Source organism: Pagrus major, chromosome 15 (genome assembly GCF_040436345.1).
Source record: "Pagrus major chromosome 15, Pma_NU_1.0".
Taxonomy (NCBI): Eukaryota; Metazoa; Chordata; class Actinopteri; order Spariformes; family Sparidae; genus Pagrus; species Pagrus major.
The window spans coordinates 1,487,691-1,507,420 of NC_133229.1; the positions used below are offsets into that span (position 1 = coordinate 1,487,691).

Below are 19,730 nucleotides of genomic sequence, written 5' to 3' on the forward strand. Positions count from 1 at the left end.
CGATATATCAGCAACCGAACACACGTCGGGAGAAATGAATTTGGTGTAAAAAAACAAAACACATTTATTCTTTAAGTTGCGTTTTTGTTCGTCTGCTTCTCTTTGCAGACAATTAAAAGGGGATTAATGTGATAAAGGAAAAGCAAAATTCAACAATTAAAAAATTCTTTAATGTAAATAAATCATAAAAACGGCTTCTATTTGTTTCTTTAAGAATCTGATGTTCAAACTTCTCTTCGACCCTGGAGAGTTAAAATAAAACCTCCGTCTGCTGAGAGGGATCGAAAGCTCCAGAACAGCTGCTAAATGGACCTCGTGTTGACGGTGTTTTGCCAGCTGCAGTTTCCAAGGTCAAGAATGAAACTTCAACTACACCATATATGTTTTTGACTTCAATTACATGAACAGAAAAATCAATGTTTGCCTCATTAGTCTGAAGAAACTTCATGTAACTCATCCACTGACCTTAAATCAGACAGACTAACGTGCAGGAAATAAAAAATATAAAGAAAAGAATTAACGTCTGACGTTTCAGTTTATAATCTGATAAAGTAAATTGACAGTATAAATAATCATTTCCAGAGCTTTCAACATCATCTGGTGTTTGTTAGCAGAACCTAAATATATATATGAACATATATATATGTATATATATACATACACATATATGTGTATATATATATGTGTGTGTGTGTGTGTATTCTGTATTTTGTGATGACAAACTGCAGGAACACTGGGGAACATGCTAGTAAATCGACCTTGAGTGAAGTTTTCTTGATTTTTTTTTTAGTCCAACATTAAAAGCTTGTCTGGAAAGTTCATCCTCGACCTTGAAAACCATCTCAGTCCACCTTCAGCAGCCGGTCTGGAGCTCTGATCACATCACAGCCTTCAGTCGATGGTGAAGTTAAGTCCATGTTTAGTGAGAAACTCCATCTGCTTTGGCTGAAAGCTCCAGAAGAGCTTCTTAAACAGGCGAGTGGTCAGATTATTGAACCACTGTTATACCGTGTAGCACCAGTGAATACATCAATACACACGTTTTTTACACTTAGAGACAAATCTTAATTGCAATTTTATTTTTTGTGGATTCAAATTCAGACTATGATCGATCAGATCTGATGCATTGTTAATCCGGCCAGTGAGCAGCAGATCCTTCCGGTGCTGCTGTAGCTTCAGTGTGTGTCGTTCATGTGTGTGCTGAGGTTCTGAGTCCACCTGCAGCTGAACTGGACAATAAACTTGGCAGACTTCGTCATTTTAATGCAGAAATATCGATTAAATGGATGATATTGATCGACTACAGCTCCCATGAGGCTCTGCGCGCCGCCGCTGGCTGGGGGGGATTTTACCGCCCAGCTCGCGGATTATGGCCGATCAGTCCTGAGTGACGTGCCCACCGTCCAATCAGCGGCGGCAAAGTGGCACGCGGCCAACCCTGTGCGGCGGGGGGCGGGGCCGCCAGGGAGGGGGTAGGGCGCGAGGTATCATGGAGGATCAGTAGGCAAACTGTGGCCATCAGAGGAGCGCAGCGACCGCGCTGATCCCGGGACTCTGTCAACTGCTCGCCGCCGCGGAGAAACGTCTCGACATGGACATGAAGAAGAGGATCACCCTGGAGCTGCGGAACCGGAGCCCGGCGGAGGTGAGCCGCGTTTTCATAACATTTTAATTGTTGCCTGAAATAGCCCGGGAGGTGATGAGCGAGCGGAGCCTGGCTGGCGGCTCCGCTCGCTCATCACATGGAGTCCGCGAACCGACAACACGAGCGGCAAGTTTGCTGTCGGACACTCGGTCGGTCGAAGCTCATCGAGCCGCTTCTCGAGTGATGAACTGGCGGCCGCGCGGCGGCTGAGAGCAGCGATCCCGGAGGATGTGGAAGCATCTCCGCGGCTCCGTCCGCCCGCCCGCCCCCTCCTCCTCTCCGGTGAAATCCCTTCTGTCAGGGAGGCTCCGCGGACACACAGTCCAGCACCAGGAGGAACTTTATATAAATTAATCTAAATATAAATACGATTCAAACTGTTTCCTCAAGTTCAGCCATTAATCTTCATCAACACATCCACGCAAGTTTAACTTTTAATCAGTCACCGACGGCTCGGAGAAACTCCACTTTAACGGAGAATACGATATAAAATAAAGACTAAATGTCAGTTAATGAGCGGGTGGTGCGTTTTTAATCGGCGCGGGTGTTTGTGCGGGTGTACGGGGTGTTGGGGAGCTCACCGCGGGCTTTCGTCCCGGAAAAACACTGCGTGTTAACCTCGACAACAACGACGTCGGTTGGTGCTTCGTCGTTCTGCGAGCGGACATTTTAAGTCACCAGCGGCTTAAACTTGGACGGAAATATCTTCACCTTCCGACATTTTGTCAAACTTCACTTCATTAAATCCACTGCGTAACTACAGTCAGCGTCTTTTTGAGGCTTTGGTCGACGGTTCCGGGCTCGGGCTCGGTGCGGCCGGGCTCGGTGCGGCCGTGGGGCGCACTGAGGTCGGTCAGAGACATTTTGAGTGGGAGCTCGTGCTCGGTAGTAACGCGTTACCTGCTTAACGTTACAGAAAGCGGATTAGCGGCGGTTCGGACGGAAACTGCGCTGATACCGACGAATATCAGCACAATACCGCCTTTATAATGAGACCGAGCAGAACCATTACACCGAGGCTCGGTACCGTGAGCAGAGGACCGTGTAACGAGCAGGTCGGTGTTTGGATCGCAGCGGCGTAACGATTTAAAATGGCGTTACTCCGCTCAGCTTTAGTAACACAGATTACTGCCTGTAGCTAAAGCACGTGACGGCTCGTCTGCTCGGATTAAAATGAATGTAACTGAATATGTCGAGTAATCTGGATTTAAATCAATTTAAACGGACTGTAAACGAGTTTTAATTCAGATTGTGTCGTCGCTTTTTATAAGGCAGACTTCATGCTGTGTGTGTGTGTGTGTGTGCGTGTGTGCGTGTGTGTGTGTGATTAAGTTATATAACCTGCTGCCAACCAACAAGCTTCAGTTAAATAACACACACACACACACACGCACACTGTCAGCTCACGGTTCACACTTAATTCACTTCAGACTCGTCCAGCAGACAGTCAACTAGCTGGTGTCATGTTTTATGAATTGGGGGACGCCGGCAGATGGTGTGTGTGGAGGCTCAGAAGACAACCCCCACCACACACACACACACACACACACACATAGTGCATGTAGATTATAGTAGGTTAACCCCCCCCCCCCCACACACACACACACACACAGTGAGTGTAATGGTGGTGCTGTGGGTCTTCATTGATGCCTGCTGGCCTGCAGGCTGAAGCTCTGCTCTGTTACTCTGAAACACTGAGGCTCTGCTGGTTATATAAGCCGGAGAACCAGAGGAACTCTGGGAAATAAACGCGGCCACCAGTCTGAACAAAGTCCTCCACAGGCGGACATCTCACAGCAACACACTCACATTATACATCTACTCATTTGAATTAAGGCGAGGGTTTAAAATCCATACCACAATTTATATTCTAGTTGGACATTATAATTAGATCTTAAATAAAGTCAGTCAATAATTTGGTCTTTGTAGCAGGAAATGTCTCTCTGATCATGTGGAGGAGACATCCCACCCTCACCACAACCTCCAGACCCCACCTGTACCTCCAGACCCCACCCGTACCTCCAGACCCCCACCCGTACCTCCAGACCCCCACCTGTACCTCCAGACCCTCACCCGTACCTCCAGACCCCACCCGTACCTCCAGACCCCACCCGTACCTCCAGACCCTCACCCGTACCTCCAGACCCTCACCCGTACCTCCAGACCCTCACCCGTACCTCCAGACCCCACCCGTACCTCCAGACCCCACCCGTACCTCCAGACCCCACCCACACCTCCAGACCCCACCTGTACCTCCAGACCCCACCCGTACCTCCAGACCCTCACCCGTACCTCCAGACCCCACCCACACCTCCAGACCCCACCCACACCTCCAGACCCCACCCGTACCTCCAGACCCCACCCGCACCTCCAGACCCCACCTGCACCTCCAGACCCCACCCGCACCTCCAGACCCCACCTGCACCTCCAGACCCCACCCACACCTCCAGCACCCGGCCAGAACAAATCCACTAAAATAAGTCTACACATGTATCAGCCCAGCAGCTACAGATGTGTCCATTCACACCGGAGCAGCCAAATCAATCTACACATGACAACACACATGTGCGTGTGTGTATACTGTACAGAACAATATATGTTATATTATTTTACAGCCTGATGGATATGATCACGGTCTATCAGATAAATCAGTATCAGTGTATATGTTGTCTGATGATATGTGAACTGTTTTTACAGAACTTATTGTAGAAAAAGATGTTTGGATTAATTTATGATTTTTAAATCCCTGTGAAGTTTACTGTTTACATGCACAGATGTAATTTTAGACAGCAAAGTTTATTGTTAAATGTAAAATATTCTGCCTCTGTTGTGTATCTCTGTCACAAGTGTCTGATCACATGTGAGGGATCACAGCTGATATGTGTTTCTCCCTGAGTATAAAGTGTAGCCATGTGCACCTGTAGACCAGGAAAAAACAAAAGACTGTTTGAGATGCGTTTTAAAAAACGGGGACATTTCGTCATTTTGAGTTTAATATTCTGCGTCCAGCCTCCTAAATGTGGTCATCTGCTGCGCTCTGACTCTTTTCACAATAAATGAAAACAGTTCAACTTAAACTGGATTTTTAAGGCCGGTACTGATGTTTATGTTTGAGAGTTTAGTAAATCCAGTAAAGTTGTGATGGCAGATGTTACATTTAAAAAAAAAAAAAAACATGAATTCATAAAAAGCGGTCTTGAAATCCCTTTTTTAAAGAATCACAGACGGAGCTGTAGTATCAACCTGTCTGACACTTTACACAGTGAATCTAATCTGTTAATAAACCAAATAATTTGCAGAATAACCGGAAGTGAAAATCATCATCACTGTCAGAGCCTGGGGATGAGATACTAGTAGCAACAGTCCTGGTGGATTGTGATTGGCTCAGACACCTGTCAGTCAAAACGCAGGCATTTTAAAGGTGTATTGTAACTTGATGAGACGTTGTGACTGATGAAGGAGCTCGGTGAGCTGCAGCTGAGAGCTGAACGTGTTTCTGTAGAGAAGTGGAGGAGATGAACTGTCACTTGGATCAGAGCTGCAGCTGACCATTAGTTTAATTATTGATGAACTTGCTAATTATTTTCTCAACCAATCAAGTCTGTACAATGGATTAAAATAACTGAAAATGCCTTCAGCTACGTCTCTAAGCCAGCAGTGATGAATGTAACTAAGTACATTTAGTTAAGTAATGTACTTAAGTACAAATTTGAAGTACTTTTACTTGAGTATTTCCATTTTATGCAGCTTTACACCTCTACTACGCAGTTACATCTCAGAGGCACTTTTTCAGATTACACCAGAGCAGCACATTTTTACATTGCTATAATCAGCTGACCCATAGTATACAGTATACACATACATGTATCATTTACTTTTACTTAAAGTATCTGATACTAAAAGTACTTAAGACTTTCAGTTTGACCAAAGTAATATTTTAACACGATAGCTTTACTTAGTGTGACTTTTGTGCGATTGTTTCGTCCGACAGCAACCAAAACAACAAATACATTTATTTTACTGTCTGAGACAAAGAAAAGCAGCAGATCATCACGTTTAAGAAGCTTACGCAGAGAATTTGTCATGTTGACTCAAATTGACTGAAAAGATGAACTGATTTATTTTCTGTCCATCAACTGTTCAATTAATTGACTGATTGTTTCAGTTCTACCTTCAGTTAAGTCAGTTTCTGCCGTCATGATGCACAGCGAACACTAGAGGAGCAGCAGGTCAGCTGTGACGACATCACACAACCAGGAACACACTGAAGTACAGCTGCAGCTCCTCAAGCGTTAACATGTGAAACACGCTTGTCACAGGAGTGTAAAGACTTCAGTACTCATGAGCTCCGTCTGTGTGTGTCTGTCAGATAGCAGAGCTGGTGGTCGATAACAGTCGCTCTGCAGACGGGGAGGTTGAAGGTCTGACAGACGCGTTCACGGAGCTCGAGTTCCTCAGTATGGTCAACGTTGGTCTGAGCTCGCTGGCTAAACTGCCCTCACTGCCCAAACTACGCAAGGTAACGCGCACGCACACACACACGCACACCTTTTCTTCAACATGTCTGATGAACATGTTGGGTCCAAACTGAGTCGAATGTGAACACACACACATGAAACACACATGAAACACACTGATGTGATTCAGTGTGACTGACACTTCCTGATGATGTCATTATCTCTGATGTCCCTCCAGAACAAAAGTCCAAAAATCCACTTAGAGATCAGAGAAAACACACAGTTCAGAACTCCCCTGAGAATCTTCATGGTTTTATGTTCTCTTCAGTATCACAGTGAACCAGTGAGTACACTGCTAACAGGAGATGCTAACAGCTAAAAGAGTTGCCCTTTAGATTGGCCTATATGATGGTGTTATGGTGTGATCACGCAGAATACGGTGTATTAAGTTAAAGTTCGGACCAGAGCAGAACCTGATGTGACTTTGGGTGTTTTATTCTGAATATTCATCTATTCTCGTCTTTGCGTTAAGTTTATGTGTAACCTCGACACAAAATATGTGCTTTGCTTTCTGTGAGAACACATCATTAGCATGTTAGCATCCAGCAAGTTGGCCACATTTTTCATTTTCACTTCAAAATCAAATATCTCATTGAGCTGTTAAACTGCAGCAGAAGGAAAAACATCAGTAGTTTGTAGATTTATCTCATTTAAAAAAAAATCATACTCAGGTGTGTAGCTAGATTCTTCTAGATGTTTACCTGCTGACGTTTACCTGCTGACGTTTACCTGCTGACGTTTACCTGCTGACGTTTTGTTTGTTGACCAGTTGGAGCTGAGCGACAACAACCTGTCTGGTTCTCTGGAGACTCTGTCAGAGAAATGTCCCAACCTGACATACCTCAACCTGAGTGGGAACAAGATCAAAGAGCTGAGCAACGTGGAGGCGCTGGTCAGAACACACACACACACACACACACACACACACACAGTTTAAGCTGTTTGTAGCTGCTAACATGCTGACACGATATTTCTTTGTGCAGCAAAACCTGAAGAGCCTGCAGAGTCTGGACCTGTTCAACTGTGAGATCACGTCTCTGGAGGACTACAGGGAGAGCGTGTTCGAGCTGCTGCCTCAGGTGACCTACCTGGACGGCTTCGATCAGGAGGACAACGAGGCGCCCGACTCCGAGGCTGACGACGAAGGTGAGTGTTCAGAGGAGGAGTCGGTCCGACCTCAGCCGTGACCCTCCTGCTCTGTCTGAACGTGTCCTCTGTGTCTCCAGATGAGGATGGCGAGGACGGGGCGGGGCCGACCGGCGACTACGACGACGAGGACGATGAAGAGGAGGATGAGGACGGCTCAGAGGGAGGAGAGGTGGGGCTGGGCTTTCAAGTGAACCGGGGCGATCAGGTGGGCAACTCAGGCTTCGGCCTGCAGGTCAACCCACAGCCGGCTCAGACGCAGGCAGGCCTCAGCTTCCCATGATGCACCTGTCCTCAGCAGAAACAGTCACAGTTTACTGTCCACAACGTTTATTAATAATTCTTTAGGTTGGATTTTCTAAAATGGATGTGTGGACGGGACGGAGCAGTCGGATCAAACTGTCAGTTTGATCCGACTGACGAACAAAAACAAGAAAACAAGTTTTAAAATGTTCTGAGAATGTTCTGCTGCTCTGATCTGAGCCGGGCTCACGGGTTGACCTCAGGTGTGACATCAGGTGTGACCGTGTTCTCGACCAGGTTCAGCACCAAAATGGCCGCCTCTGAGGACAAATGTTGGTAAACAGGAAGTCTTTTGTCCGCTTCATTGGGCTCTTATTTTTCTAAAACTTCTTTTCTTCTTCTGCTGTTTTTTCTCCTGTAATTTAAATCAGTTATTTTGAATTCTTTCCTCAATTAAATTAATTTCAAAAACTTTTCTTTTAAGAGATATCTTGTTATTATCTTTATACATTTGATTTGGTTTGATTTGTGTTTTATGATTTTGACTTTACTCACCAGTTATCTCACTATCTCATGTTTAATTAGCATTATCATGTTTTTATTGGGGGGTTTTTTTCATAAAGGCAAATTATCATTTTTGTAAATTTTTCTATAATTTACCTTCTTTATTTATTAGTATGTGGAAACCAAAGTGTGTTTCTGACAACAGCCTGTCAGAGTCGGTCTGATGGCGGTCAGCCTGGTCACTGTGACGTAGATGTGATGAGTAGTTTTAGTGCTTCGTTCGTGTCGTCCAATCAGAAAGTAGCTGCTTCTAATAGCGGTCTTTTATTTTGAAATTATTGACTGTCGCTCTTCTTCTTCCACTTCTTCTATCGTCTCAGGAGGATGACGATGATGAGGACGACTATGCAGAGGAGGAGGAGGAAGGTGAGTGAAGCATCATGGGATTGTTTGTATCAGTGGTCAGAATCCTGTCACCTCCTCTGATTGGTCGCTTCTCTCTCTCTGTGCAGAGGATCAGGCGGGCGTTCAGGGACAGAAGAGGAAGAGAGACGTGGACGACGAAGGCGAGGATGACGACGACGATGACGACGACTAGTCGTCCGGCCAACCGTGGTCTGTGTGTCGTCCTGTCCTGTTTCTGTCCGTCTCCTCCGGACCCGACCTCCGCCAGACAACAAACAGCAGGGACAGCAACAGCAGCAACAGGAACAGTGTGATCGGAGCTAGTTTGTTTCAGTCTGTCATAGAATCTCACGTCTTTATTTTTAGAGAATATATAAGAAACAGAGAAGAAGATTTTATCAGAACTTCACCTGTTGATCTCAGCTGAAGATTCACCACGTTTCCCTTTAAAACCAGGTTCAGAATCAACGTCTCCGTCTGTCCGTCTCCTCTCCACATCCTCCACTCTGACACTCGTCTGAACGCTCGTGACTGAAGTTTGGCAGCAGATTTTCTAAACTAAAACTCCATCCTGCTGTGGACTGACTTCCTGTATGACATCACTAACTCGCCACCATTGGACAGACTCTGGCGTTTTTGCGACAGTCGTCTCTTCACGCTCGTATCAAGCTGACGATGATCGATGCTCAGAATATGTCAGGTGTACTTTCACGCCTGGAAGCGTTGAACAGCGTCAGCAGGTGAACTGACGAGCTTCCTGACACGGTCCAGTTCAGACTAAAAGACTTCTGCCACAATCTGATTGGTCGGCCCCAGTTGATTTGATCCACACGTGTTACCATAGTTACCAAATGATCTCCAGAGATCACTTTCTTAAAGATGCAGTACGTCAGAGTTTTGTTTGAAAACATCCAGAAATTAGTTAGCGTGCTAACCAGCTAGCCCCAGCTCGTCCTGGTCCAAAGCTACTAGTGTGGTTTGCTAGTTAGCTGCTACCGTTAACTTCTGGTGATTGATTAGTAATTTATGATTTTCATTAATAAATGTGGAGCTCATCGACAGCTGAAGAACAGATCTGATGCTTGTAGTTTGTCCTTTTCCGACATTTCTCTACAGATCTGGTCACAATAATTAATAATAATAATAATAATCTACGGTGATTTTTATTGTAAACCGTAACAGATCCTCCATCAGATTGTGAACCTAACCCTCCTCTTCTGTTCGACAGCGACTCCTCATGTTTGTGAATTCAGTCTGGAGTCACAATAGAACCTTTAAACCAGCGCTGAGATCAGAAGTCCAACACTGTTGAACAGAAACGTGTGTTGAGGTTTTGAAGTCTTCTAGTCTGGACTGGGATTTCATTTATTTGCTGTCTACGAGCCGGAGCTGCCGTCCAAACCTCCAGAGTTTCCCAGAATTCCCAGCTCTCTGAAACACCTGCGAGTGGAGCTTCAAAACCACCAAAGTCCAGAGTGGTCCTCAGAGTTCAGTGAAGCAGAAACCTGTCGCATCAGGAGCTTCCGTCTCCTCAGCGGCCCCCAGCTAGAAGTTTTTACAGTGTAACCTCCAACATGGCCGACAGGAAGTGTCGGCGTTCTCAGGAGAGCCTCCATCATATCATCAGTCCATCCAATCTGATCTCCACCTTTAAAATAATCTGCTCGTTCAGGACTCCAGAGGATCAGGACCCGGTTCTTCCTGCAGCCATATCTGTGTGTGGGCTCTACCAGGAGAGGACAGCGCCCCCTTCAGGACCTCCGTGTGTCTAACACCCAATCAGGGACGTCACATGTTTCCGTTCAGCCTCCTCCGTCACGTCGGAACCCTTTAGTCTGACCTGAACTGGTGATCACATTGACTCTGCTGTCTCTGCCCCGTCTCGCCTGCTGTAGAGAGAACGATACCATGATATTCCCAGTGTGTGTTTGATTTGTTGTAGGGGTTTTCCAGGGAAGATTAGGGGGCGGGTGGGAGGAAATCTTAGTTCTGACGTGTTTGTTTTTTTGAGTTGACAGCGACCCGTTTTTGTCCTGATCAGCAGCTCTTTTTGTTTTTTAGTTTGATGTGAAAGCGAGCGGCTCGTCCTCAAACTGCCCGTCCCCTCGTGATGTCCGGACCGCCGCCGTGTCACACTTCAGGCTCCGCCTCCTCCTCACAGGACACCTTCACATACACCGAAAGTTGTGGTGCGTTCAGGTACTCCTCCAGTCAGAAATGTACAAGTATACAAGTTAATTCAGATTTAAAAATCTGCTTTCAAGACCTTTTAACTTGAAGCCTTTACTTTAAAATGTAGTTTCAGTGATCCAGTTCTTTAACAGTTAAACGTGTCGGTGCTCAACATTTTTAAATCAAACAAATATTCTTAATTGGTTGATTCTGTGACGGATTCACCTCGAACGTCTTCTGGCTTAACGCGCTGATGGAGAGCACCTGAACGCATCAAAGTGACAGGTGTGCAGTGGATTATGGGAAACAGTACTTTGATTCAGTCTATCAAGGAGGCGGAGCCTGAACAGGACACACCTGTCGCGTCTGATTCAGGTGTCGCTGCTCTGCATGGGATTCTGCAGCCACGCAGGCAGCAACTTTTTACTTTTTACTTCCTCTAGTTGTTTTAAACAGGACCAAACCTGACTGACAGGAAATAAATCAGTTGTTATGATTATTAATTATCAAAAAAAATAATGTTAAAGTAGAAAAAATGATCAAATCATGAAGAAAAAAGTAAATTTTCCCGTTTCTGTTCATTTATCTCCTGCAGACCGTGTTGGTCCTGGTGAAGCAGCAGAATCTGTACAGCTCTGACTTTGAACTAAACTGCTGTAAACTTTTAGCTTTTCTCTCGTTTACACTCTTAAAGACGACGCAGCGTCTTCAGAGCGCCGACGTGTCGAGTGAAGAAGAGCACGGAAATACACGGCCGAGTCCGCTGGAGGTTTGTCAGCGACGGAAAGATTTAGTATTTTTTATTTACGTCATCTGACGACTGAAGGTTTACGATGATGAGTTGATCATGTGACTGTTAAAAGACTTGAACTAAATTGTGTTAAATCACCGTTAACGACGGATTGTAGCTGAGACGAGGCGGCCATGTTTTTTACTTGCAGGCTCCTCTGCGTTCGTCAGATTTATTGCAAAAGTTTTCCAGTCGCGTTGAAAACTTTGATTTTGGAGATATTCACGTTTTAAAATGAGAAACTTCAGCGAGCGAGATGAGAAAACAGCTGGTTTAACATTTCCATGTTCCTGCTGCTGTCGACTCCTGTGATTGGCTCGATCTGGCACGTCGCCGTTAGAAACCGTTGTCGGCCACGTTCAGACAGTACTTGGCAGGTGATTGGAGGAACTCTGTTCAGCGTCGTTCTGTGCTCTTCTTTAATGAAATACACTCTACAGCTACGCTAACCACTGGAGGAGCCGCCATGTTGTTTTCAGACAAACAGGCGCTTCTCTCACTGGTCGTCACATCTAAGCCACGCCCACAGCAGTTCCTCAGAGGACACTGATTGGTTCAACCACTGTGTTCGGCAACAAATCACTGAAACTGACACTGACCTGGTGATGGGCCGGTCGTCTGCTGTCTGAAGAAGATCTGATGAATCACCGTGACGCCGACGTGCTGCTGAACGTGTTGTGACGTTTTTAAGAGTGTAAAGGTCAAAGGTCGCGTCTGTCAGACCTGCCGAGGTCAGTTTTAACTCTGGTTTTTAAGGCAATATTGTAAATAGACTCTCAGCTCAGTTTCAGGTTTGTTTTTATTGTTTTTAATGAATTAAATAATTTTACAGATGTTTTTGTTTTTCTGCAGCCAGGTGATAGTTGACCCAAGTCTTTGACCTTTGACCCCAGCTGTTACTTCCCTCCATCATCCTGTCTGTGGGGAAAACTGTGTTTGACTTTTTGTGTGGTGTAACAAAAACATGTCGAGGGGTTTTGAATTAAAAAAGTTTAAAAGGAACGAGTTGTGTTGATGTTTGAGACTCACCTGGCTCATAAAGTTCAGAGATGAATATTAAAACTCACCTGAAGCTGTCGGAGCTCACAGCACCTGTCTGGCAACGAGCAGGGTCGTCATGCTCTGGGCTCACCTGCAGCCTCACCTGCAGCCTCACCTGCAGCCTCACCTGCAGCTTCACCTGCAGCCTCACCTGCAGCTTCACCTGCAGCTTCACCTGCAGCCTCACCTGCAGCTTCACCTGCAGCCTCACCTGCAGCCTCACCTGCAGCCTCACCTGCAGCTTCACCTGCAGCTTCACCTGCAGCCTCACCTGCAGCTTCACCTGCAGCCTCACCTGCAGCTTCCAGTTCAGCTCAGCTGTTTCTGGACAGGTGAGTTTCCTTCAGTGTGACTGTAACACTGACAGAATGTAACTAAGTACATTTACTCAAGTACAATACTGTCAGTACATAATTGAAGTATTTTACTTGAGTATTTCCACTTTCTAGTACATTTTACTTTCACTCCTACATTTATTTGATTACTAAAGTTACTAGTTACTTTACAGATTACATGCTGCATTACCTTTACCTGTACTTTTGATACTTAAAGACTTTTACTCAAGTACTGTTAGTGTGGGTGACTTTCACTTGAAACAAATTAATGTATCTTTAAAGTTTTACTCACTAAAGTTACTTTTTCCTCAAGTCAGTCAGTCCAAATAATGTTTGAATGTAACTAAGTACATTTACTCGAGTACAAATTGAGGTACTTTACTCAGAGAAATATTTATTAGTACATTTTACTCCACAACATTTATCCGACAGCCTTAGTTACTAGTTACTGCAATGAGTACTTTTACTTTGAATACTTTAACTACATGTCCGTGATGATACGTAGTATTTTTACAGTGTAGTATCAGTACTTTTACTGTAGTAAAGTATCTGAATACCTCATCTGTCCGTCTCTTCTTCCCTCCTTTCTTTAGTCTTTCATTCCCTCCTCCTCCTCCTCCTCCTCCTCCTCTTCCTCCTCTTCTTCTTCTTCTTCTTCTCTCTATCAGAAGTCTCATGTTTTATTGATTATCAGCAGATGGAAGCTGAGTCGTGTGTGTGTGTGTGTGTGTGTTGCCCCTCGGCATTATGGGTCACATTTCAGTTTGTCCAGCTTCAGTTTCTTTCTTCACGTCTGACTCAGTTAATTAAACTTTATATTGATTTAATTTATTGATTACGGCGCTGAGACGATTGATCTGTTAATTTATAATAATCATCATTAAACTTGTTAAGTAAAGTTTATCTTTGTAAACCTTCACAGTGTCTAAATAATGGTTTTATTAAGTATTTCATTGTAGCAGTAAAATAAATATTAACTAGAGTTTAATTGATTATAAAAGAATCACTTATTGAAGATGTTAATTATAGATGTTATACCATGAATTGATCGTCCGTCTATAGATTATTGATCTGGATTCATCTGCTGATTATTTTCTACATTAATCCAGAGACAGTTTGATGAAAGTCAACAGAAATGATGAAATATTTTATTAATGATTAAATAGATAAATAATACATGTAAATGATTCACTGCTGTGAATCTGGAGCCATCAAATGATTTTATATTTGTATTAATTGTGAGAATGAAGCGCTCATTATTGATTAAATAAAAGTTTTTAGGCGGATTTTCCCTTTAAATCTCACTGATTCATAAACATGTTAAAATATCTTTAAAGCACCTGCAACAGTTCAGTCGTGATATAAATATAAGAAATAAAATCAATGACCAGTTTTTTACATTTAAATTTAATTTGTTTTCTTTTAATATTAAATGCACTTAATTAATTAATATCCTTTAATTATATTTATGTAGAAAATAAGTTAAATAATATTTGTGTGTGTGTGTGTGTGTGTGTGTGTGTGTGTGTGTGTGTGTGTGTGTGTGTGTGTGTGTGTCCTGTAGATGGCGCTGTTGTTCTGCTCTTGTTGAAGCAGCTTCACTGACTGAACCAAACTCCATTCATTTCTTTCCTGTTTTTAACACCTCTTTTATTAAAACTAGAAAACATTACATTCAGCATCTTATTTATAAATATGACACAACTAAATATAGTTTATGATTTTTGAGCAGCTCAGATATTTTCATGTTTTTCTGAATTAAAGGACCATTCTGCTGCTTTTAGCTGTCAGAGGTCAGTAAACACAAACAGATGATCCGGCACATTAAATGTTCAGGTGATGACAATAATCCTTCTGTGTTTCCACACAGTGAAGTGAATTATTTCATCATTAACTTTATGTTATTATATAAGATTTATTCAAGTGAAATCAACTTAGTATTTTTTTAATTTCAGACAAATTCAGGCTCACACTGACAGACGATGGGGAGAGAATACTGACATAAACCAAAAGCAAATCAAACATCCGCACGCGCATTTTATTCCCCCCCGAGCGCTTTCAAAGCACTCGCGAGCTATTTTGTATCCTGCATCTCTGCCCGCTGGAGCAGCAGCGCAGCCTGCCGGAGAAAAACAGCTTGAGCGTGCGCACTTGGCGAATTCGCTTAACCAATTATATTCGGGATACAATGGTGATTGGCATGCCCCCAGGCCCGCCCCCTTGCTGACAAAAACCGCCCACTAAAAAAAAATCACTCGTGTGCGAGCAGGGGAAAGTATCCGAGCGCACTCTGCGCACGCTCGAGCTGTTTTTCTCCCGGCAGGCTGCGCTGCTGCTCCAGCGGGCAGAGATGCAGGATACAAAATAGCTCCCGAGTGCTTTGAAAGCGCTCGGGGGGGAAAAAATGCGCGTGCGGATGTTTGATTTGCTTTTGGTTTATGTCAGCATTCTCTCCCCATACAGATTTCCCAGCATGCACTCAAAGTTCAAAGTATTTCCTGTTTGTAGTTTAAAGAAAACAAACATGGTGGAAACTTCATATCTTCATATTTGTTCTGGTCGTTTGTTTCTATAATAATAAAATAATGTGATCAGCTGAGAGCAGCTTCACGCCTGCTGCTGCGTGAACAGATCGTTTAATGGAATAACTCTATAACCAATCAGACGACCTCGTTAGACTGTTCACTTCCTGTGAGGACACAAGTGAGCGAGGAGAGGAGACGAGGAGACGGGATGCATCCTGTGACCTCTGACCTTCTTTCTTCTTCTCCTCTCACTCAAATTTAAACACATCAAACTAGTAAAGTGTCTGTTAATGGATGTAACAGCTGTGACCACACACACACACACGCGCACACACACACACACACAGACCCCCTCCTGCTGTCTCAGCCTCCCCAGAGGGTTTCCTGTCTGACAGCAGTCTCATGAGAAAACACACACACACACACACACACACACACACACACACACACACACACACACACACAGTCAGAAAGTCTTCAGACATTTTAAATATATTTAAATTCTTGCGATCAGCTGATTCGTCATGATACAGAATCTGCACCTGTTGAAGTTGAGCCTGACATCAGGATCAGTTCTGAATGTTCTGGTGTCGTCTGATCGGCGCTCGGTACAAACGTCTCCTGGTGGTGTTCCTCAGGGTTCTGTTCTCCGTCCTTCACTGTTTTATGTTTCCATGTTCCACCATGTGACCTCCGGGTCCAGTTATCAGCTGTTATCAGTATTTCTCTCCATGTTGCTGCTGGTGACACAGTGATGAACAGATAGCACAGCTGCTGACGTGTTTACGGGCTCTGAGGTGGTTTACGAGTCATCCGGGCTTTGAAAGTTCTTCTGAATTCAGGCCCGGCAGCTCGTTCCCTGTTCTTCTCTCATGTTGTGCCTCTGTGGGTTTGTAAAGGTGCTGTTTCTTCTCAGATGATGGTTCTTCAGAGCTTCCTGTCCCTGGTGTTGGTCCCAGGTGTCATGTCGATGTTCTGATTCTTCATGTCGTCCTTCAGACGTCCCTGAATCTCTTCTGTCGTCCGTCTCCTTTGATCCGGACGACATGCCTGCTCCATCTTGACGGCTGTTGATGACGAAGGCTTCAGTACTTCGGGCTGACGTTGGTTCTTCTGTCTTCTCAGCTCAGATTAAAGACTTCAGGTTCATTTATTTTCTCCACGTGTCCTTCACAGTCAGAGACACAGACGTCCATCGTCTCCTCCCAGCTGCTCTGTACTGTTTGTCTCTGAGGCTGAAGTCACATCATACAGATGTTGAAGACCTCTGTCCAGCTGATCACCTGTCCTCTTCCTCTTCCTCTTCCTCTTCCTCTTCCTCTTCCTGTGGTCGTGTCTTGTGTCTGTAAGCTCCATCCAGGAACTGGATCTAATGTGGAGCCTTTAACAGAACATTTCAGTGTCGTCTGTGTGGCGTCAGTGTGTCGTCAGTGTGTCGTCAGCGTGTCGTCTGTGTGTCGTCAGTGTGTCGTCTGTGTGTCGTCAGCGTGTCGTCAGCGTGTCGTCAGTGTGTTCAACCACAGTTTCAGATGCAGCTGGATCTTCTGATTGGAGGAGAGAAGCCTTCAGAGAAACAGGAAGTGGTTGTTTCTCGCCGTTCAGAGTCACTGGTGCTGGAAATCCTTGAAACCACCTGAACTGTAATGTGTGTTTTTTTTCAAGGTTTGAAAAGTGTTTTGATTTTATACGAAGTGTTTGAAACTGCTGGACATTTAAAATACATGAATACTTTGAACATCTGTGTTGCCTCAGTGATCTTCTGTGGGACGACATCATCACTCTAACATCTGCTGTAATGACATGAAGTGAAATAATCCTGATCGCTGTCTCTGTCCTCTGTGTTGATATTTCATACTAATAACGTGCTGACTGTTGAAAACATGTCGGAGGTGAAACCGGCGAGTCTCAGGTGGTGACGCTGTTTGATGTCAGTCTGTCGATGTGACGTCCAGATGTGTTGAAGCTGCTCTGCAGGTAAACATCTGGAACACATCCTGATGTGAGAGTCTGCAGGCTGCATCAATAATCAATTATTTTTGCTGTGTGTGTGTGTTAGCATTAGCGTTAGCATGCTGTCCTCTCATCATGCTGCTGTGTGTTCGCTCCTCTGAAATATTTACAATGTCGGACCTAAAAGCTTTTGGTCGTCATGTTATTTTTATAAGACACAGATACATGAACACACACACACACACACACACACACACTGTGCTGTTATTGGACTAGAACAGCAGGATGGGTCGATGACATCACTCAGTGTGTGTGTGGTGTTGTTGATGATGTCACAGTCGGCTCGTGTTGATCATCAACGACAAGTATTTTTAGTTCTGTTGCTACGAGAGATTCTCTTCTCCTTCTTTCTTCTTCTTCTCCTCCTTCTTGTCAGTGTGACCTCTGACCCTTCAGCCTAACAGAGTGGACCGACCCCCGGCTGAAGAGGTCGGTGTGTTTACTGGGGAAACTACTCACAAACCACCACAACAGAGCGACATGCTACCAGTCTGAGTCAGTCGAGGAGCCTCCAGGTGATTTCACTCATTTTGTCAAATCGCTGCAGTTCGTCAGATAACAGCAGATAAACTTTCCTCTGAGGAGGTGAGGAGGCAAGGAAGGAGGAGAAGAGGAATAAACGAGGTCGAGGCTTTGAACAGACGCTGCAGGGCTCTGAGTCACAATGAACACATCTATACCATCCCCCAACACACACACACACACACCATCACACACACACAGACACACACACACACACACACCATCACACACACACACACCATCACACACAGACACACACACACTCCTCTATAATCCGGCTGTTTTAAATGAGAACAAACTGTAACACTGACCTGGTACACACCAGACCTCTGAGTGTGTGTGTGTGTTAATAATAAATGTAATCCCCCCCCCCCACCAGAAACACAAACACACACACACACACACACACACACACACACTCCTACACGAATAACTAAAACAGAAGCATCAGATGGGCGAGCGAGCATGATGACACACACGGAGAGAGAGAATCAGTGTAAATAATTTATTGGCCTCTGATGTGAACAAGAATCAGCTGCAGTGTGTTCATCCAGGAGATAACCCAGTTATTACACACACACACGCGCACACACACACACACACACACACGCACACGCGCACACACACACACACACACACACACACACACACACACACACACACACACCTCGGCAGAAACATGACATTTATTTTCTGATTTTAGTTTTTTTCCCAGATGTTCTGGACTTCACCTCACATGCAGACGGGTCCACATTAAACCTCCAGGGGGCGCCGCCCGATGAAGCTCAGATTTAATTATTTAAACACAATTAAACGGACATAATGACGACTCAGCACACTCTGGTTCTCTCTTCTTTTCCCCTCTCCTCTCATCTCTGAGCTCTCCTCCCGTCGGTGAACGGCTCCGGATCAGAACAGGATCCGATGTGACTCCAGGTGTTTGTTCCTCCGGGAGGTCTGGACCTGCACGGCTCCTCCAGAGCTGGAGGCTCTGAGCAGCTGAGCAGCGGCTGTACTTTGGCTTTATGTGTTATCTAACAGGACACATGCTTCCTGTTCAGTTTGAATGTCTCATTTCTCAGAGACGAGCCGCTGAAATTATTTCTGTAAAATTTAAATATCTTTGAGCTTCTTATCTGATGTTTGCTGTTTCACCGGAGTTGAGTCAAAGTCAGTCAGAATTATAAAATCCATAAAAGTTTCAGTCTTCACTTTGTGCTAAGCTAGGCTAAAGGTCCCGGACCTGTCTATGTTCTGGACGGATAAACCTGACGTCCAGCTGTGACTCTGGAGGAGAATAAATGTTGGACTGCTCCTTTAAGGTGGATCTGCTGATGTGTCGACACACAAACACTGTGTGCATAAAGGCAGATTAGTCATTAAGAAATGCTCACACATGCATACACAACCACACACACACACACACACACACACACAGTCAGGTCAGTGAGCTGTAATGTAGAGCAGAGCAGATGTAGGGCAGGACAAACAGCATCGCTCCATTACACAGCTCCACCTCTACAACACACACACCAACACTGAGTGTGTGTGTCTGTGTGTGTGTGTGTGTGTGTGTGTGTGTGTCTGTGTGTGTGTCTGTGTGTGTGTGTGTGTGTCTGTGTGTGTGTGTCTTATCACTAACTGATGAATCTCACTCTGAGGAGTCGACCAATAGCGCAGCAGGATGGATGGATCATGTGACTGCAGTCAGGAAGTCTGATTTCTGCATCCGTGTCCACATCATACGATGCCCCTGAACGCACCGAGCTTTGACTGGACATAGTGGACAAACAGGTTAATACATCGTCACGTGATGCAGCGAGGCCCAAAAATATATTTCCCCATAAACTTACATGAAAGAAGCAGCTGTAAAAT

General features: G+C 44.7%; 1 protein-coding gene across 2 annotated transcripts; it reads left to right on the plus strand.

The window, feature by feature from the left end:
* Positions 1-1,508: 1,508 nt before the first annotated feature.
* anp32e (acidic (leucine-rich) nuclear phosphoprotein 32 family, member E) lies at positions 1,509-12,424 on the plus strand. Of its 2 annotated transcripts, none has more exons than XM_073481672.1 (7): positions 1,509-1,645; positions 6,015-6,164; positions 6,932-7,054; positions 7,146-7,308; positions 7,389-7,480; positions 8,436-8,481; positions 8,568-12,424. In XM_073481672.1, exons 1-7 carry the CDS (start codon positions 1,592-1,594, stop codon positions 8,651-8,653), a joined length of 714 nt encoding a protein of 237 aa, XP_073337773.1. In that variant the 5' UTR covers positions 1,509-1,591; the 3' UTR covers positions 8,654-12,424. The 2 variants fall into 2 exon arrangements, with proteins under 2 accessions (XP_073337773.1, XP_073337772.1); XM_073481671.1 differs by having other exon boundaries at positions 1,510-1,645; positions 7,389-7,516.
* The last annotated feature ends 7,306 nt before the right edge of the window (positions 12,425-19,730 follow it).